This window comes from Aulonocara stuartgranti (assembly GCF_965226115.1).
Source record: "Aulonocara stuartgranti genome assembly, chromosome: 10".
NCBI lineage: Eukaryota > Metazoa > Chordata > Actinopteri > Cichliformes > Cichlidae > Aulonocara > Aulonocara stuartgranti.
The window spans coordinates 2709419-2731099 of record NC_138946.1 but is presented as its reverse complement, the minus strand read 5'-3'; the positions used below and the strand labels follow the sequence as shown (position 1 = coordinate 2731099).

At 42.8% G+C, this 21681-nt stretch overlaps 1 protein-coding gene and 1 long non-coding RNA gene across 3 annotated transcripts in view; one reads left to right on the top strand and one right to left on the bottom strand.

The window, feature by feature from the left end:
- LOC309715045 (beta-galactoside alpha-2,6-sialyltransferase 1-like) overlaps nucleotides 1–19373 on the bottom strand; it is a 32891-nt gene extending 13518 nt beyond the window's left edge. Inside the window, 6 exon segments of the mRNA XM_082547845.1 lie at nucleotides 4685–4949; nucleotides 5057–5419; nucleotides 6149–6287; nucleotides 6289–6341; nucleotides 16817–16901; nucleotides 19093–19373. Of these exon segments, the coding sequence (XP_082403971.1) occupies nucleotides 4685–4949; nucleotides 5057–5419; nucleotides 6149–6287; nucleotides 6289–6341; nucleotides 16817–16828 (832 nt within the window). The 5' untranslated portion in view covers nucleotides 16829–16901; nucleotides 19093–19373.
- Nucleotides 672–8203, top strand: LOC309715054. 2 transcript variants are annotated; one of them, XR_014279136.1, is made up of 4 exons: nucleotides 672–735; nucleotides 1031–1196; nucleotides 4371–4430; nucleotides 7881–8203. It is a non-coding gene; the product is annotated as an uncharacterized lncRNA (long non-coding RNA). The 2 variants fall into 2 exon arrangements; XR_014279137.1 differs by lacking the exon at nucleotides 7881–8203 and adding an exon at nucleotides 4701–4765.
- Nucleotides 19374–21681: the final 2308 nt, after the last annotated feature.

The window sequence follows — 21681 nt, the reverse complement described above, 5'->3', positions numbered from 1 at the left end:
CAGTAAGCCCATTGATGTCCTCGGCGTGAGGCTCACAGAGTGTTTCCCAGTCGGTCACCTCGAAACAGCCCTGTAGTTCCGCTATTGCCTCCTCTGACCACCTCCTAACAGTCCTGGTGGTCACAGGTTCCCTCCTCACAATTGGCACATAGCGGGGGATGAGGTGAATCAGGTTATGATCTGACCTACCAAGTGGGGGGAGGGAGGAGGAGCTGTATGCATCCTTGACGTTAGCATACAGTAAGTCTAAAGTTTTCTCTCCCCTGGTGGGACAGTCCACATATTGTTTGAATGTTGTTAGTGTATTGTCCAGTGATACATGGTTGAAGTCACCCGAGATCACAATAAAGGCACTCGGGTGCTGAGTCTGTAGCCGAGCTATGGCAGAGTGGATAGTGTCACATGCAGCTGTGGGGTTAGCAGAGGGGGGAACATAGACAGCCACCAAGCAATGGCGTGTCCAGCGGGGTGGCCTGGGGGGGCACAGGCCACCCCCCCAACCAGACTGGCCACCCCAGGTGCCACCCCAAAGGCAAAACAATAAAATTCAATCAAATATCAAATGTCCGATTATGTTTTCACGGTGAAGCTCAGATATCCGAGTGTAAGTGAATGCAGCATCGGCTTCTGCGCTATGTGCATCACGTTAGCAAAGGTAGGAGAGCCAAGCAGAAAGACGGCACTACAGGAAACAATTTTTCGGTGAAAGAAAATGAGGACAGAATAAATGTCCCGGTAAGTAATATTAAGTTTGTTGAGTTTAGTAAACTTCGGTGAAATTAGAATACCAAGGAAAAAAATAACACTTAAAGAATTATTGCAGCCGTCGAATATTTCAGACAGTATGCTACTGAGGGCAGCTAACATAAGAGTTATGAGTTATAAGATGTAATCTAAGTCGTAACATTGCTGTATGGAGCTGCAGATTTGGTTGCAGGTTAACATAGCTGGACTGGCCATCGGGCATACCGGGCATGTGCCCGGTGACTTTTTTTTTTTTTTTTTTTTGTAATGGCATGAACAATGAGAGGTGGTGGATTGGCCAGATGCAGGTCGATGTGTAAAAATGACTCAGTTGTTTGGTGGTGGCTATGGTGGGGCTTCCACAGAGGCCAGCAGGTGGATGAGGGAAGGGGAGGCAGGAGGAGAGCCCCGAGACAGCCGCCAGTCCGAGTGTCAGGTGAACTGAACTTCAGGTAAGAAGTTATGAGCTGCAGTCTATCTGGGTCAGATATAAACCAAGTTTAGGTGGAGTTTATTTTCGTTGTGCTGACTTTTTACTGTCAGTTGCAATAACTCATACTGCGTTCTAGCCAGCTTGATGGAGTTTCTAGGTGGGTGGGTGCTATGATGTTACTGATCATGAACTTTATTTTATTCATAAGGTTAGTTAGTAGAGTTGCCAACGGCTCCTTAAAAAATGTAATGGTCCCTCATTCAGAGAAAATATTACGGGTTTCGTATTGAGCTGAGAAGAGACGCAGTTTGTCCCGAACTTCAGCTAGGATGGAAAAAGACACAAAGCTGGATTTATTCTGTCTTTACGCTGCACAGCTGCCTCTTCTTCTCTCATTCTCCCCCCTCCCTCTCCTGTTGCTACTTCAATCATGAAACTGATCGATGATCAGCTGATCGTCTCTCTTGTTTATTTATCGCCCACTTTGTGCCAGAAAGAGGAAACCAGCAGATGTCGCGCTAAACAACAGCAGCACGTTTAAGCTTGATCAGCTGTTGTTAGAATTTATTTAATATTAATTTCTAGTATCAGCTGATGTTTGCTGGAGCCACAGCTGTAAAGCTGCTGGTCATGATGTCGGTTTGGTTATCTGGTGAGAGGGAAACATGAAGATGAAACCAGGAGATGTCCTTACTGAACCATCAGAGCTGTGATGGAGAAACAGGTTTAACTTTTAGGTGACATGAATGAGTTGAAGGGAAGTTATGAACTGTTTCTGAGAGACAAATAACACCAGGATCCTTTTCTAAGCAGCTGACAGCTGGTAACTGTGCAGGGGCAGGTCTAGCAAAGTGTTGCCAGGGGGCAGGTAGGGCATTAACAGGGAAAGGTGGGCACAAAGAAATACTTTTCTTTCTTATTCTCATTTAAAATATCTCGCTTTTATTAAATAATTATCTAAATCTTACAACCAAAGTTTTTATCTGACGTAAAATGTATAGAAATCATACATATACCAACAAGACTGTACATCACTGTCACAACAGCATTTGTTTTCAGTCAAAGTCTTTATGGCTTTAATACCTGGTGGGCCGGTCTGTAGTCAAAATGCCCGATTTTCTGTCCCAGTCCAGCCCTGCAGGTTAATACTGGCAGTGTCACCATGCCAGCTGACTGTATTTCATCATCAGCCAGTGTTGTTCTTTATCAATATTACCAAAGTTTACCATAAGGCAGCATAGAAAGTATTTACTTGCCTTTAGGTTTTATTCAAATGTTAGTCTTTTCAGTTGTTTCCCCACTTTTTTCCTGTTTCACAATCAAACACCAGTTTGTGAGAAGATTATTTTCTTTTTTTAACAGGCAGATAAAGTTTTGCATTGGCTAATTTGTCAATTGTTTGTTACAGATGTTCGTATTTTAATATTCAAAAATGTTTTTGCCCAAAACATATGTGTACTATATGTCAGTAAAAATACTATGCAAATATTGCTGTCCTTGAATGCTGAGTAAACACTGACAAAACACTGATTGTATCTCTTGTCCTTTAGCAACGCAGTATCTAAAAACTTTGCACAGTAGTGGTTAAAATCTCATTCTAATAAGAGTTAAAAGCGCATTCGGTTATTAGGTTTATAGGATTATTGAATTATGGTTAATAGAATTGTTTTTAACATTATCTGCCAATTACATCTGCCACCCTTCTCCAAATCTGTGCCCCTACCTGGCCCCCCCAACAAACATTTTCTAGACACGCCACTGCCACCAAGATGACGTGAGAGAATTCCCTGGGTAAATAATACGGCCTGAGTCCAACAGCACACAGTTCAGTGTCCGGGCAACAAATCCTTTCTTTGACTGTTATGTTGGCAGGGTTACACCACCGGTTGTTAACTAAAACAGCAAGCCCACCTCCTTTACGCTTACCGCTAGCGATGCTGTCCCTGTCCGCCCGAACAGTGTGGAAGCCTTCCACGGAAGCATTCTCATCGGGAATGACCTGGTGCAGCCATGATTCGGTGAAACACATCAGGCTACACTCTCGGTATTCCCTCTGACTCCGTACCAGTGCTGAGAGCTCGTCGATTTTACTTGCCAACGATCGCACATTTCCCATCACGATAGACGGCAGACACGGTTTAAACCTCCTCCTCGCTTCAAGCCTCCGCTGTCTCACCGTCATCTTTTTTCTTCTCTTCTGTCCTTGACCTCTGCATCCCCGATGTGTTTTCCTCCAAATTTCAGCTGGTACTTCTGCGGGCCTGGCCAGCGAGCCGGCCGGCATCAGGGCGATCAGCTGATCTCTGGAGTAAACAGTCCGTGCGTGTAGGAGATGTGCCGCGATCCCGTTCCATGATAAAAGTAACAGTTCCACGGCCACCAGAAGAACAAAAACTCTCTCAATCCACATGATTGAGTAAGAGATAGAAAGCGGAGGAAAATACAAGTCAGAAAAAAAAAAGAATACGTAAGAAAAAAGAGCTAAACTAAGAGAAAAGCAGGAGCGACTGTAACAGGCTGCACGCTGGTTGGCGCATGCGCACTGGAATTTATGGGAGCATTTCAAGTTGATATACATCAATACAACCATTATAGCCCAGATTTTAATAATATGTATTCATTAAGTACATAGTAATTACATAAATTGCAAAAAAGTGCAATAAACTACAAAAAAATTTTAAATTGTTTTTGCTTTCTTAACATATATTTCTAGTTAGAGAAATTTAAGAGGTTTATCCCTCAAAACTGTAAATACAAAAAAGTTGCACAAAATAGTTTCCCACCACAGGAAATTAATTTTGAGTGTCTTCATAGTTTTATTTTTGAAATACACCAATTTTTAAACACTGCAGGAAAAACGAAAATAAATATTATACTGCAAATTTGCAAAAAAAGCAGCATATGCATCAAAATAAACTATTTCCAGCAGTGCAATATGAGTCCTCAGCATCCCAGAAACCACACAGAAAGTCATAAAGTCAAACATAACTTTTAAAAACACCAGTATAGGCTCATGAGGCCCTGATGGTAAAAAACTACATTTCCGCAAAAATGACGTCACTTCCGGTTTCGGGCAGGTCATGGCGGACATGCGATAGTTCGCGCTGATGGACATAGGAAGTGTTATGAACAGCTGACCGGATCGGCAAAGCGTGTTTCTGGAATATTATGTTCTTGTTATGTTTTTATGCAGTTTTTGCAAAGCTATATGTGGAAGGAAACTGTGACCGAGGACAAGCTGATGGCATCAGATGTAAGTACAACTCCTCTGGTTTCATATGCAAAAAAAATTATTGTGCTAGCTTATGTGGTTGCAGAGCTACCGGGATTTAAAAATAGTTACGCAAAACAGAGCGTGCCCGCTCCGACCGGCTTTAACCCTTTACAGCCGATCGGAGCGGGCACGCCACCCAAAAATGGCTCCACAGCAGGTAAAAATATAATATAAGCTCTGGTGGACTTGGTTCTATGGTAGGTCTTAAAGGGTTAAAGGGTTAAATGTCTCACCGATCTCTTTGCCCAGCCCAGAGTAGCGCAGTGAACCCGCCGATGACACCACAGCACAGCTCTTGTAGGGTCCGAGGTCAGAGGTCAGCTGCTGCGGAGGCAGCTGGGTGGCCCAGGGCAGCAAGGAGAAGGGCTGGAGGTCAGGGGTCAAAGTCGCGACCTCTACTTTGTCCTTCAGTTGGCAGAGAAGCTCGGGACCGCTCAGCTTCGGCGTGCCAGAGACGCCGCCGGGGCCCGACAGCTCGACTCCGTATTTGTTCATCGCCTGACAGAAACACCAGAAACATGGAGGGAGGAGCGCGTCAGTCCATATAAATCTGGACTTAGCCTGCATGTAACTTGTAGACGCTGCGTCACTGGTCCACGACTCACCTGGTAGTTCTGCACCACCTTCTTCATCCTGGTCCCCAGCATGCTGCTGGACATCTCGTCGTCCCACACCTCTCCCAAAAGCCCATTAGGCCCGAAGAACTCGGCGTCGCTGCCTCTGCCGCTCAGCTCGCCCTTCCGCCGGCCCCCGAACAGGGTCTCCAGCGCTCGCGTGAAGGGGCGCGGCAGCAGCCGGCTGAAAAACCCCGGGGGCTCCCGCTGTTTCCGCTTCGACGACGAATCCCTGGCTTCGTGGCTGTGGTTGGACGAGGACAGGATGGGGATCGGACGGCGAGGGTCGCCTGGGATGACGCCCGGGAGCTTCTGAGGGTCCGTGTACATGGGCTTGGCTCCACCTCGCAGCACCTGTGGGAATCAGCAGCATCAACATTATTGTGATTCACCAAAAATAACTCAAGTCTGTTCGTTTCTTCCCCCTCAGGAAGTGGTGCAGACTTTCAGGTGGTGCTTGACACCAGCTCAAGCATCGAGCCTGTAGCTTCCTCTCGCTGGAGCGCAGCTGCAACACCTTAAATATGACGATGGAGAGAACGAAAGCTGGACCACTAAACCCTGGTTTTGGCCTTGAGGCTATTTCTGATTGGTTCAGGGAACAGCAGAGCGCCGACTGACGTGCCAGATGCTTCTCTGTGGTTCTGTGTCAGGTCTTCTAAGGACATGACTTTCAGATACTGTTCAGCTGTAGTTGTTTTTAGGTCTGCTGCGTCTTCTTCTGGCCTCCACTCACTGAGTTTGGGAATCATCTTGTCGGTGCGAACACAGTATTGCCTTTGAGACTTTTCGATATTTAACCAAAGAAATGAGAACAAATGATGTGTTTTTGTGACAGTCTGCTAATAAAAGTTGTTCTTATGTGTAGGAACAACACTTTAAAACATCTGGCTGCTTGGAAGCAAAATATCTAGAAACAAGGGGTGGCTCAAGACTTTTGCACAGTGCGTGTTTGTTTGTTTTCTTGCCAAATTTCATTTTTCACCTGAATTTAAAACTTTGTTTTCCTTGATGTAGTTTTGCTGTGGGTTGAATAGAAACTATTCAATGAAATGTTTCCGGTTGTGGTTAAACTTTTCGCACCTTGATGACATTGTGCGCATGAGGCTGCGCGCGGGTTCGTGCCCGGACGCCAAAGATGGCGTCGGTGACGGGCACGCTGTTTTCAGCACAGATGGCGTAGAGTAGAGCCATGGAGATGCAGAAGAAGGTCATGCAGAGCCCGCCGCCTCAGACGCCACAGCAGGCTGACTCTGTCCATCGCTGCCCCGGGTATCTGCAAAGACAGAATGAATGTTTTACTTTGAAGCAGTGGGTCAGCTTATAAACGACGGGGTGAGGGTGCGGCACATTTCATGTTCAGTATCGGGAGAATTCAGCGAGCTTTCATTACAGCAGCTGATGAGAACGCACAGAGCTCAGCTTCCTGTAACGGCTCCGTCAGTGTTGTTTAAGAAATTTCACACATGAAATTAAGACAATATCAATTTATTGTTTCGTGACTGTTCAGTTAATCTCTGCTAATCTTCACAGCTGACTGTAGCTGATGCTTTTCTGTCACTTGAGACAATAAAACTAATTTTTAGTGTTCACAAATATGTCTGAAGGTTCTCAGTCATCCAGGTCATCGCAGTCTAAGGAGCTTGGAAAGAAAAGCGTCTGGACTTCTTTAAGTTGCTTGAAGATGTTCCACCTCTCATCCCAGAAGCTTCTTCAGCTCTAGGGTCAACTGGTGGAGAGTCCCAGATTTAAACCCAGTGGGAGTTTCCTGATGATCCTCTACCTAACCACATGAGCCGAGGTGTGAAAACGGGTGTGGGTCACAATCAGCCAGGGTTTCAGGTGAGCTCATTGTGAAACCTGGCCCCACCCTATCATGTGATTTCCTGAAGTCAGATGGCCCAGGATGTGAGTGGGCGTTAAGGCGTCTGGGAAGAATCTCACGAGTTTAAACTGACAGAAGAACGCAACACACAAAAACAGAGCTACAAATAAAAAATGTGGAACAAAACATTTGGCTAAAAAACCCAATAAAGGTCGGGAGAAGAAACAAACTGGATGAACATAAAAATCAACCAAAGCACGAGGTGCTAATAAAAAGCTGGTTCACACAGAAGGTCCTCAAAACAATCCAGATACCAAAAATACAAAAAGGATGGTGGAAAGAAACAAAGTCCTGAAGTTAAGTCTTCTAACTGTGCCACAGCCTGAAAAAGAAGACGTGGAAATCACTTCAGCTTGTCGCCGATCAAAGTGAAATTAACTTGATTGATCAGGTTTCCAGCAGCAGATCAGACTATAAAAACATTTACACATCTTCTAAATCACCAAATGATTCCATGCATGCTTCAGTCACACTGCAATCCACAGCTGACTCTTGGTTCTTCGCTCTGCACATCACCAGCTCCTGACCAGGTGATGTGTTCGGTGTCAGTTACCACGGCGATTTAGCCTCGTAAAAGGAGACTATTGTGCCCACTCACACTCACACCACAGAGACAAACACGAGGAAGCAGCTTACAAATGATGCATGCATCAAAGAGGAACCATCAGATTTCCAAATGCTACACTTTGGAAGTGATGGACACCGAAAGTTGTGGTGATGTTTAAAAATCATAACTCAGTATGAAGTTGCTCAGGGCAACCACCACACACAGGCAAAGGTCAGGAAAAGAAAAAAGGAGCATCTGGTGAAGAGAGTGTGCTGAAAGGTGAGTCTTTACAACAGTGTCAGACTCGTCACAGACTTTTGCGAGCACGCCTCGAGTCACGCTGAAAGTCACGAACAAGCTCTGTTGTTTTTGTTTTTTTACAGGACGTGTTTGGGGTGTGACCTCTTCATGGCCTTCGCTCAGTAAGACCAGAGAGGAGCTGGTTTACTAAAGTCTGCTAACATCGAGCTGTGTCCATCTTTCACCTCGATGTGGTTGATTTGTGCAGGCGTGGAGCAAAACGACCACACTGACAGTCCAGAAGTGTAAACGCTGCACGTCTGAGACTGACATTCTGTCACATGACGCCAATAATCAGACTTCACTCTTCTGACCGCTGTCACGCTGTCTGAAGTAACACGCCGACGCTCCGCGCAGCTTTAGCGACTTCAGAGCCTCGCTCTCTCCACACTCTGATGTCTGAGCGATGTTCAGGAGTCGAGGGGCTGTTTTTCTGATAACTGATTGGTCAGTAGGACTAAAACTAAACTGAACAAAAAAGTTTGTTTTTTCATTTGAAATAATTCGTTCAGGTTCCTGCAACTGTGACATTTTAGCCCTGTCTTTGTTTCTGTTGATTTGTTGCAACAGAAGTGATTCAGTCACTGAACCATACCAGCAATGTTTAACTTATAGTTGACTAATAAATGATATATGATATGATAAATGATAATTTGTGTATTTCATTACAGATGAGCTTTGCTGCAGGGAATGAAAGTCCTTCTGTTAATCAGCCTTTTTAGTAGGTCTGACTTTTCCATATTTCTGTTGAGCTCAATCATTCATATCTCTGGTTTTGCATATTTTATCAACATGACCGTCTCATCCATGCTGCCAAACTGTTGCTAAACATCACCAGTGACTGCTGTTGCAATCTTCCTGAGGGTACACTTGTTGTTGTAAGTAGGGCTGCCACAAACGATTATTTGGATAGTCAACTAGTCACCGATTATTTTTGCGATTAGTCGACTAATCAGATCATCATCCATTGGACATACAGCTTATCCCATATGGAAAAGAAATAGTAAAAACTTCTATGATTTACTCATGAAAGTGGCCACTTTCTCATTACTTTCATATGTTGTTTTAGTAAGTATCCAAAACATACAAGTTTCATTATATAATTTTTCAAGGGATCTTATATCTGTTTTCACTCTTATATGCTTTTCATACAAGTTTCACACAAGACAGATACAAACTTTATAAGATTTATAAATATCTTTTCCATATGGGATTGCACCAGCAGCATCTCGCCTGAAAATATGTTAAACGTTTATTTTGTGACCCGGAAAGAATAATAAGAGTAACATTAAAACTAACCAGCTGCCGCCATTGTTGGAAACTGAGCTGGGCCGCGCTATGAATTCTGGGACACAGCTGCTTCTTCTTCTTCTTCGGGGTTTAACGGCAGCTGGCATCCTTGTACATGCAGTGCTGCCATCTTCTGTTTCAGTCCGTTATTACACTCTTAAATCCTGCTACTTATTCCTGCGTCTTTTGGGATCTTACAAAGCTTCAAACGACGCGTCGACTATTAAATCAGTCATCGACGATTTTGATAGTCGACGTAATCGTGACTAGTCGACTAATTGTGGCAGCCCTATCGAACACTTAACTGAATAATAAATCTGAAAGACATTTGTACTTTGAGTTTATGGCGTCTCCTCTAATAAAATAAACCCGACAGGCAGCACAGAAAATCCAGGATTAATTCCAGAGTTAGTGAATAATCCCAAATCCTGCGTCATAGTCCCGCCACTGATACGTCATTCGTTTACAGCAGAGCAGGCCGCCTGCACCGTTTCAACCAATCAAACAAACTACACGGCGACACGTCACAGTTTGTTTCTCAGGAAGAGGAGAAAGCTGTGGTCAAGACAGCGAGAGCGAGTTTAGAGATGTGAGCAACACTGAAGGTGTTTGCTGTGTGTAGTTAGTGTGTAGTGTAGTTGTTTTTTGATCATTAATAAATAAATCGATAAATGGGGCTGTTCGATATAACGATATATATCAGATGACGATATAAAAACGTCGATCGTTTCATTTTACGCTATCGTTTGTTTCATGGTGTCGCAAAATAAGCTGTTTACGGCAACATGTTTTCATTATTTTGATGGTCACTGTCGTGGCTTTATTAGTTTCTTAAAGTTCTCTCTTTCTCGTATATTTAATATAACCACACTACGGACGGACAAGCGCCTGTTTTTATGCGTTGTCGTTAGCAACAAGGACGGTAAAACCATCGCGTGTCCGCTTGTTTATTTTCCACATAAACCTTTCACAATAAAGCTCAAGATCCTGTTGAGACTTTTCAAAATAAACTGAATCATGTGAAAGATGCAGATTATTTACAGATGAGAAGTAAAAAAAGAGCCGCCAGGTGCTAAAAAATAAACCTTAGACTCAAACGTTAGAACAGGCTTTTCCCCGCAGCACGCCGTGTAATAAATACTCACAAAGGAAACGGCGGCCGTTACAACTTATGTCTAAAAATGTATCGTTTCATGCATCGGTTAAAACACTCGACTCAGCTACACGACGCACAGCTGGAAACACTTCACACAAGTCGAGCTGCCAGAGATTCACAGAGTTTACAGAAAATGTTACATTTTAGTGATTTATATCGTTATCGGACGATAGAATTCTTATATCGGGATATGAGATTTTGGTCATATCGCACAGCTCTATCGATAAATCATTAGGTCTCACACACACACACACACACACACACACACACACACACACACATAAAATTAGTACAAGTCTACCAACAACATCTCCTGAAATGATGATTTTTAGTAAAGAGATAAAAACCATCTTACTTTTTTGAAAAGACGTTCCAACACGTCTAATCACGAGCTCTTCAGCGCCTCTAATAACGCCGGCAAGCAGACTGAGACTCAGCAGCACTAAATGCTGATCACAACATCCTGTTCAGACCACACGTAACAATAACCAATCAGATGTGCGTTACATCAGTTCCACTGATCTTAGCATGCAGGAATAAAAGCACACAAAGTGCTCTGACAGTGTCGGGTTAATGCTTTAAATCAGTATTATCATCATTATGAGATTGTTATTAAATTTAATTTTATTTTCGTGTTGACAACTTCTTCCTGTTCTGATGTCTCAGGGGCAGGCGATGCCCGAGGGACTACAGCTGTGTGCAGTAAACTTGTTCCGTTTGAAAGGCTGCTTTCTGTTTGTTAGAGAAAATATTAGAAAAAGAAATAAGAAATATAGCATCCAAAAAAAAAGGAAATAGCCACAATAGTTGCTATACTCAGGACAAAAGGTAAGAAAACCTGCCTTTGGCTGATTATTTGTGCAACGGTGCTTCTCAGTAACAAATCTTAGACTATTGAAAAGCTGACTTACGTCCTCTGACACGGCGCCTCACTAGTGAGGAGGATGAATTTGTGGGTGGAGCAGCAGAGTTGAGGACGCACACGCAGGCAAACCTTCTGCCAATGACCAGCAGGAGGCGTCTTGGGGCAAGCAGGGCTGTGTTTTTTAAAAATATCGATATATTTTTATGCGAGATATGAGCTGTGACAATATCCTTTATATCTTTATATCTATGTTACGTTATAATTATACTTGTGGAGCCGCAGGTTTGCCTCTCTTTGTCCACTTTTGTCTTTACGCAACGTTACTGGACCTCGCCTCTATCCTTCACTGAACACAACTCCCCCTCCTCCCCCATCGCTTCACCTGCAGGCAGCGACAAGATGGAGACGGCAAATCTCCGTTAACGAGTTACTGCGCATTGCCCCGTGCGTGGGGCTGGACGGCGTCAACGTGTTAACGAGCTAACCGCGCTAACGCCATCTGCACAGCCTAGAATCCTTTCATTTTCTCAAAAGTTGACAGCGCACCTTATGGATGAATTCTGGTTGTGCTTGATGTCCGCGAACCGATTTTATGTGCACGGCGCTCAGCAATCTGTCAATAAATGTTTTAGTACGACTTTGGTCAGCTACGAAGCCGCACCGCTTGATGGATTGTCGGAGCATTACGGCTACCGAGGAGCCTCGCGGAGTGATACGTACTGTGCTTCAACGTAATATTACCGTATTGTGTGTTTATAAGGACCATAAATGGCACCTGTAAGCGCCGTGGTTACGAAGAGGATTTCAAACTCCAGGCTGTCAGTCACGCAGTAGAAGTTGGGAACAGAGCAGCTGTGAAACCTTTGTTATTATGCTCAGCGTCTGTTAGTTTACAGTTTGACTGCACAGTTGTGAGCTCTTTGTTATGCACAAAAACAACATTGTTTTCTTTTATTTACGGATCATTATTGTTTAATAAATGCTGATCATTTATTTTTGAGTAATTTTTCATGTACATCTACGCTGTATGTTAATTAAAGTGCCTGTGTGACATCTGGGACACAGTGTGACTAAACTCTCTGTTTGTTCTTATTTTATGGCTTTAAAAAAATATCGAGATATATATCGTATATCGCCATCCAGCTAAAGAATATCGAGATATGAATTTTGGGTCATATCAACCAGTCCTAGGCTGTGTCGTACATCATCACCCACGATAACCTCAGCTTAAATTTCTATCCATCTATCCGGTTGTTCAGTCTGACGTCACTAGCCGTGTCTGGGTCTAAACTCCGCTGCAGGTCCATATATCAAACGATCACTGTGGCATTACTGAGAGTTAAAAACTGTCTAAAGTCTTTCATCTTTAATAAAATGATCAGCGTTCTGCTCTACCAGGTGTAACAATTGAGTTTAACATCCAGGCATCCATGAAAACGGAATTTATGACATTTACCGGTAACGGAGTTAGAAGTTAGCAGGAAGTTAGCTCGCTAGCTTCTATCTAAATACAATATAGCATGTCCTGACTGCGGGGTTTTGGAAACAAATTAAAACATACAGCTCTGTTATCACTTCCAACATAAATGAAGACAGAAAACTAAACAGCAGTGACGTTTGTAGGGTTACTGAAGTTGGGCTAGCTGGTATATAATGATGTGCTACGTGACCGCTAGCGACACAGCTATGTTAGCATAATATAAACAAGCTAACCTTTTTTCCACTCGATAAAAGTTAATGTGAGTGTTCTCGGTGGTCAGGAACAAATGTAATCGCATGGCAGGATGCTGTAAAAGGACCAAACTTCAGCCAGGAGAACAACTGAGATAATCCATCCACAATACGAGGTTAGTCATTCATATACTGCTGCATGGGCTGGGCTGTAGTTACATCCTAAGGTTTTAAAAACTGAGCTTAAATAAATGATTAGCGGTAATAAAAGCCGAGGGAGGTCAACAGTGATCACTGACTGTTTTAGGAGCTTTTTGAGATTAAATAGAAGAAAATACATAACATTAAACATGTTAACAACACAAAAGCCATATTAAACACAGACTACTTTAGGCCCGGAAGTAGGATTCGTCGCGTCATCACTGAACAACCGGATTCTCCTCCGCTTGTCCTTTTCAGGGTCGCGGGGGGGGGGGCCTCTCTCTTTTCTCAGTTATTGATTCGGTCTTCAATACCTCCCCCGCTCTCCATATAGATAGCTCCACTGAAACTTGCGATAGGTTCTTGCAGTTTTTTTATTAATAAGATAGAAAGGCTTCGATCTACATCTACCCCATCTCTGTATAATGTCTCATTAACATATACCTCCTCAACTGCTTTTGACCAGTTTGAGGCTGTATGTCTTAACCAGGTGGAAGATCTTTGCAATAGCATAAAGACATCATCCTGCCCTTCAGATGGAGTCCCGACCCATTTTCTAAAAAAGATTATTAAGGTAGTCGGTCCCGACATTTTAACTATTTTTAATAGTCTCAGCCCTGGAGTGGTACCAGCTGGATACAAGCACGCTGTAGTGCAGCCAGTGCAGCTACAAACCTTTCTAAATAGTCATAATATCTTTGAGAAGTTCCAGCCGGGCTTCAAAACCCACCACAGCACAGGAACTGCCCTCCTAAAAATACTTAATGATATTTTATTAATCACTGACTCAGGAGACCTAGCTGTGCTCCAGCTCCTAGACTTAACTGCAGCCTTTGATCCTGCTGACCACAGCATTCTGATCTGGAGCAATGTGGTATCAAAGGTATCCGCTTGGAATGGTTTAGGTCGTACCTCTCCGACAGGACTTTTCCCCTGAGCCTTGATGATTTTATTTCTTCCCCAGCTCCTTTTACTTGTGGTGTCCCGCAGAGTTCCACATTAGGCCCAATGCTTTTTTCAATCTACATGCTGCCCCTAGGCCTAATCTTTAGGAAGCATAACATCTGCTTTCACTCATATGCCGACGACACCCAGATTTATCTTCGGTTTAATAGAAACACCTCCACGCCCATGGAATCAAATGTCTCGACGAAGTTAAAACCTGGATGTCCTCAGATTTTCTTACCTTCAATGAGGATAAAACTGAGGTAATTATTTTTGGACCAAGCTGTAATTTCAATGCCCCAGATCTGGACTTATGCAACCTAACATGTGCTGTTAAAACACATGTAAAAAACCTGGGGGTGTTCTTGGATAGCAAACTTACATTCGAGAAACAAATTAATTCAGCTGTCCAGCGGTCCTTTTTTAAATTAAGGCTCCTATCCAAAGTGAGATCTTTTTTATCTTTTATTAACTTGGAACAAGCAATTCATGCATTTGTTTTAACTCAGCTGGATCACTGCAGTTCACTGTATGTGGGTGTCAGTCAGTCCAGCTCAGCCCGGCTCCAACTTGCTGCAGCTCGCCTCTTGACTCGTGTGAAGAAACACCAACATATTACTCCGGTGCTTGATTCCCTTCATTGGCTTTCAGTGCGTTTTAGAATTAAATTCAAAATCTTACTTTTGACTAATAAAGTGCTAATTGGCCAGGCACCGGACTATTTGTCTGACCTATTGCAGCTGTATACGCCATCTAGAGCCCTTCGATCAAGCGATCACCTGCTCCTTACCTTACGTAAGTCTAGGATGGTTCATAGAGGAGATCGGGCATTTGCGGTTGTGGCACCGAAAATGTGGAACGATCTACCTCTCCACATTAGAAAGGCCCCAACTGTCACTCTTTTTAAATCGCATCTTAAAACATAGTTTTTTACTCTGGCTTTTGAAACTGTGTGAGAGTTACCAATTCTTTTATCCTAATTTTCTTTTCATTTTCTTACCTGTCGTTGTTTAACTGTTACTCTGTGCAGCACTTTGGTCAGCTCCCTGTTGTTTTAAACGTGCTTTATGAATAAATAAATGAAATCTGGACAGGTCGGCAGCCGGTGGCAGCGCTAACACGTGACAGTTCATTGGTAACTGAATCAGGTGTGAATATGGTTGCCTGTCTCTGCGTCAGCCCTCTCTGTCCGTCCACACTGAGATGGAAAACGCTTTCATTTGAAGACGGTGCTTTCACGTCGCAGTGTGGACAGCGAAAACGGAGACTTTCGAAAACGATGACGCGTGTTAGTCATATGATGCAGTCATGTGACCAATTAAACTACGACAGCGGAGGGCAGCAGTTGCTGTGTTTGCTCTCAGCTCTGACAGCCCTATTAAAGGTTATTATCAGTCTGTACGTGCTACAGATCAAACTCTTTGATTCTCACTCGCTTTTGCGTTTCATGTGCAGGACTGGAACGTCAGCGTTTTCAGCCGTGTGGACGCCGAGCGCTTTCAGACGAAAACACCGTTTTAAATCTATCCGAGTTAGTGTGGACGTAGCATCTGTCTGTGCTCACACTTTGTTTCAACACGTTCACTTCAAATTATGAAGCGTGTCTTCAGTGCGAGCCGCTCGGCGAGAAACAGCCTTCATTCACTCGCACTTAGAAATCAAGCTGGAGGTGTCAGCGCCACAGCAGTGGGTGCTTTCCCACAAACGCTCTTATTGTGAAATAATTTGGTGATAATAATCTGATGATTTTCCTTATTTGCTCATTTTAGGTTTTATTAAATAAAAAGTTTTTAGCATCTGAGGCGTTTTGCATCCGAGCGGCTTCGTCCATCTGCAGGTCACCAGCTTATCCAGCCTCCAACATGATCCAGTGAACGGAGGCAGCATCAGTTTAGTGCTGCTGACTGCAAACAGATGTTGTGATAGGGCATCTGATTAAAGATGTTAAGACAAATCCCCCCCACACACACGCATCTTTGAGAAGATACTCACTCTGCAGCTGAAACGGCTCTTTAAAGACGCCAGGAAGTGAAGACTGACACAAAATGGCCTCTTCTCTCTTCACGAGATCACAAAATCAAGCTGCTCCTCACACAGAGAGCAGAATCGTGTGTGTGTGTCATGCAAGGAGATATGAACACATAAACTACCCGTGATTAAAAAGGCCGGCGGGTGCGTGTTTTAATCCGTCCGCTGAGGGAGGTTGGCAGCGGCGTCACAGCGCACAGCAGCTGATTGGTCGGCTGCAGTGGGACATTTACGCCTCAGATCACATCTCCTGAAATCCTCACTGAACACAGGCGCAGCAGTTTAACGCAGCACTCACTGGTTTGACTCTAAATGAGCAAAATCCTCACACGTTCCCGGCTGGTTGGAAACAGGGTGCACGGTGAAATCTGGCCTTTTTTAATTAATGTTGCATATTTGAGCTTCATTAGTACGACAGACTTCCAATGAAACTTGAAGGGCATAGATCAAGGTCTTAACATCTTCATGTACTTCTACAGTCATAGTTTGAAGGTTACTGAACTTTTGTGCAGTTTGACGGTCGATGGATCGATCCTGCAGACGCAGAAACGGTTTTGCTTTGTGAAGAAACACCTCGCTGCTGCGCTGCGTCCTGTTTACTATAACAGCTGCTGTGCCACCCCTGTGATGTTTGTACTGATACTCAGCGCAGCTGAAGCTGTGTGAATGAAACTCGACACCCACAGCATCTGCTGCTGGTACTACTGCTGACTCTGTGAGTCAGCTTCATCACAAAGCACACGTTTCTGAGCGCAGAGAGGCTGAGATTTCAAACACAGGCTCAGAGAGGACGGATTTATATCGCTCGGAGGATTCAGAGCAAACACTGCAGATGACCTGAGAGGGCGAAGTGAGCACATTACCTTGTAGGCCATGGCTCGTCTTAGTGCGTTGATCGTATTGATGGTTTGAAACAGGATGCTGCTTTCAGCGCTCACCTCATTGCTTCTGTGGAAAGGAATATATACAGTAAACACAGGGTTCATACACATCCAGTCCACTCTTTCTTTCACAGTTTATCTAAAATAAACTCTTAATGAAGGAAACTGGAGCAAACGTGTTAGAACAAAAAATAAAATGTTAAGCTGCAGTCTAGTTTAGTAAAGACTCATAATAAACGTGTCAGACTGTGTTTTTATGATAGCTTCCTGATAAATGTGCAGCACGTTGCAGAGGTGGGACCAAGTCATTGTTTTGCAAGTCTCAAGTAAGTCTCAAGTCTTTATCCTCAAGTCTCAAGTCAAGTCTCAAGTAATGTCAGGCAAGTCAGAGTCGAGTCTCAAGTCACTGGTGTAAAAGTCCGAGTCAAGTCACAAGTCTGAAACTTTGAATTTCAAGTCCTTTCGAGTCTTTAAAAAAAACAAAAACGAAAAAATAATGTTGCAGTTATGCTAAATGTAAATATTAGACCATGTAATTTTAAAATCTGTGTTTTTCTCAACACATGACAAAATAGTGAACTTAGAAAATATACACAAATTGTGAAATTGCACCTCTTTAAAATGCAGCTCAATTAAACCTAGCTCCAAGAATAATTTTCACCGACAGTTCTGAGATAAGCTGCATGTTATTCTTGGATGCGGTTGTAGGACCGGCTTTAAAATCGCATGACAAAAATATCATACACATTAAAAAAAAACTGTATCACCAACGTAGCCTGGACAACATTTGCTAGTTAGATGAAGTCAGCTATCTCATCGTAGCATATTTATATGCATATTTATAATTATACGGTTCTTGGAGTGAGTGCATACACTCATGAAGTTTAGTAACTTCAGGTCACTGCAACAAGCCCAGGTACAGTTTACCGCCGGATGGATACAGGACCTTGAAATGCACCGTGTAGAACGAAAGACCATCGTACATATCATAAGTTTACCAGTCTCACAAATCGTCGTCATAAATACACATTCGTTAACCGTTTATTAATAGGACCTTTGAGCTCAACGGTAATTAATTAGTAGTGGAAATAATTTCTGGTAGCATCACAGAAATGTAGCAGTGACAATAATACTGTATGCTGTAATCGCACTGGGCAATTAGTGATACAAAAACCTGTTTTATCCTGTGAATAAAAGTATATGTTTTTGTCAATGTACCATAATAACAGAAGCGAAACGCAATATTGTGTCAGGACAATTCACTATTTATGCACAATAAATAAAGGAGCATAGCGCGACAATTTCTGTTCAGCGCCAGACTTGCTTGTAACCTATATCACCAGTTATGTTATGAAAATGACGTATTAACTACTAAAAAACACTGACCTTCGTGTAAATGCTTGGAGCAGACTAACCTGTGAGCTGGAGGGTTCTGGGACGTTATATTTGATCTTTGAATGGCTGCAATCCAGTCGCCTCTTTGTTACTTCGGAAACATGGCTCGAACAATTTCTCCTCAACGACGTAATCCGATAACAACCGATCTCTTTACCCGTCGGCTTCCCGTGGCTGTCATGCGACCGGCTATTGCAGTTAATAATACAACAGCTTCTTGACATTTTTGTGTTTCTTTTTATCGCTGTGTGACTGATTTTAATTGAAAGCCTGCGTGCGCTAGTACCGCTTGCCACGAGTTCCCAGAATCCTTTGCGGTTCTACCCGTGAATGACGTCACATTTTCAATCTCTATATAATATGCATGTTAAATTTTATATTTGGGGTAAAATATCAAGTCTTTTCAAGTAAACCGGTTCAAGTCCAATTCAAGTCCCAAGTCATTGGTGTAAAAGTCCAAGTCAAGTCACAAGTCTTAGAACATTTTTTCAAGTCAAGTCTAAAGTCATAAAATTAATGACTCGAGTCCACACCTCTGGCACGTTGCTTTGTTCTGTTATCACTGCTGCATTAATGCACTGTGGACTAAAAGGCCTCAGGAGCACTTTTACTGTCTGCTTCACTCACGATGGCACCAGGACAGACAGACACATGATGCTGCTGTTGGACAGCAAGATCAGAGTAATGGAAGAAAGGAGGACATTTAAAAACGTGTGAAAAATAAGAGGTTCAATGATGATGCTGCACAGTAGATACAGAGCACAAGATTATTAATGACTGACAAGAATAAAGTAAATACAGTAGCACATGCCGGGCATTGGCTCGGCACAGACACATCAACAGAGAGAGATGTCTGAGGTGACCTGCATAGGTGATGCTCCTCCGCTCGCCTCCTGCCTCTGATTTGTGGACGCTAAGGCTCCGAGCAGCTTGTTGTTCCCGCCGCCATGTTTCCGGTGATTCGCGGTCCTGCTGTCCGTCCGTCCGGTCCGAGGCCGCTGTCCGCATGCATGAGCGGAGGCCGGGAGCGGTGAGTCCTCCTCTCTCGTTTTAGCCCCTCTCTTTTCTACTGTCTTTCTCTGTGACGGTCACCATGCAGGCTGCTCCTGCTGCTGCATCGAGCAACAAGCTAGCGCTGACACGACCGGCGCATTTCCGGTGAGATTTTCAAACATAAATAATACATTTAAGTAAATTAGTATGGAAGTTACATAGCACCTTTTTAGACTTTCACAGAAATAATTTAGAAATAAATAAATAAAATAATATTGCACGTTTAGTAGAACATACATAAAATTGCGGAAAGAAACATAATCTTAAAATTAACTGTGAGACAGTTTGAAGAAGAGATTTACCAGTTTAACAGATTTAGAGAAGTGAGAGAGGATGTACATGACAATACCTTACTTTTCTTTTTGTCACACTTTTTAAGATCATTAAATACATTTTAATATATTTAACACAAAGCTAATCCAAGTAAAAACAAATTTGATTTATGTTTTTCTTTATTAAGAGGAAAAATCCAGCCAAGCCTTGTTAAAAGTAATTTTATTGCATTTTTTTGATGATCTGAAACATGTAAGTGATGAATGACAATATCTGAAGCTGGTTCTGCAGTTATGGCAGTTATGGCACAGGGAAGCTCTTCTTCCCCGTGCTTGCCAAGTGCTGCTTTAAGGGATCATCTGATCATTGTGGTTTTCTCTGTCTGGTGCTGTGGGGTCTTTACTTTAACTGTACTTTGATCTTGCCTTGGGATGGCTGCTGTATAAATGAAACATCTTCTTCAGTCACTGGTGTCACATGCATACTTAAACATTAGTTTTGTAGGTCATAACGTTACTCTCCCACAGTGCTGGGGTTATAGCTGGACCTCAAGGGTCCAGGCTCCCCAATAAATCACTGTCCCCCTTTAAGCTGAATTCTGCTGATATACAACTGATAACAAAAATATCACCAATAATCACTGAGGAGGACACTGATGAGCCCGAGTGACCATATTTTGATTTCCATAAAGGACACTTGGACCAGTCGTTAAAAACTTTAAAAATACTGTTTGCTTCAAGAAAACGTTAACATATTTAGACGATGCCTTCTCTGTGTGGTTAATGAATTATGAAATAAAAAATGTCTTTATATGCTTTTACAAGTCAACAAGTGCAAAAGAAGAGGACGGTTGGTCACCCTAGCCTGTGCAGACAATTTGCTTCTGCAATCTAAGATAGATATTTTTACACTTTTATTGCTGCTGTTATACAATTTTAGTTATTGATTCGTTGATTTTTGTGAATACCAGAGTGACATAATTGGTTACCCATCCAATGCATATGGTGTCCTGCTGACCCTGCTCCTCTGACAGGTGAAAGACGTTTCTAATGTGAAACTGCGTTTTTATTTTGAAGGGAAGTTTTAATCACCTGACTTCCTCTTCTCGCTTTATTAATTCTGAATGACTTGTCGTGCCCTTATGCAGCACGCCAGAACACGCAATCTCTCTGCAGGGAACATTAAGATGCACCAAAGATACAACAGCCTGAGAGTATCTTTGCTTTAGTGAATCTTGTGCTGTGCATACTGACATAAATAACTAAAGAATCACTTTTCATTTAAAAAAAGTTTGTAAATTCATGTAATTAAAGCAATATTATAAAACTGATGTTCCCTGACCGGGAATCGAACCCGGGCCGCGGCGGTGAGAGCGCCGAATCCTAACCACTAGACCACCAGGGACAGATATCAGGCAAGTGTCACCAGGTCGATTCATAGTACAGTACATATACGTTATATGAGATGGTTATGTGCAGTAGCTAATATTAATCAACGAGCAGAAGAACTGTTCATTGTCTGTTATATCGGTACACTGACGGCGACACAAAGCTAACAACCCCCTTCACTTTTAACTACTTTAGAGCCCTGCTTTTTAAGCGTCGCTTAGCCGTTAGCCCTTCGCTAGCGGCTTTCGCTAGCTTTACCTTGCAGAACGACAGCGACGCGACACATGACGGCGGCTTTATGTCGCTTTTGTTTCGTGATGCTACAAATGACGGTAGCACATGTCTTTTACTGTGATATAAATTTTAAAAAAAGACTTTAGCATGAATGGTGCTTATTCATATGACCATATACCCACTGCTTGCACACAAGACCTCGTGGCGCAACGGTAGCGCGTCTGACTCCAGATCAGAAGGTTGCGTGTTCAAATCACGTCGGTGTCATCCTGTTTTTTAAATTTCTTTTCCCTTCATAATTTTACATCAAAATTGTTAATTATTTTGGTTTTATCGAACAAACTCAAAGTGAAACAGTCACTAATTATGCGAATACGTAATGATGGCAGTATGTGTGGTGGACTTGTGTGACATGTATATAGTTATACCTATATAACTATATACACTATATATAGATAGAATTGTTGAATTGTTTTGAATTTGCATTGTTTATATTGTCTACTT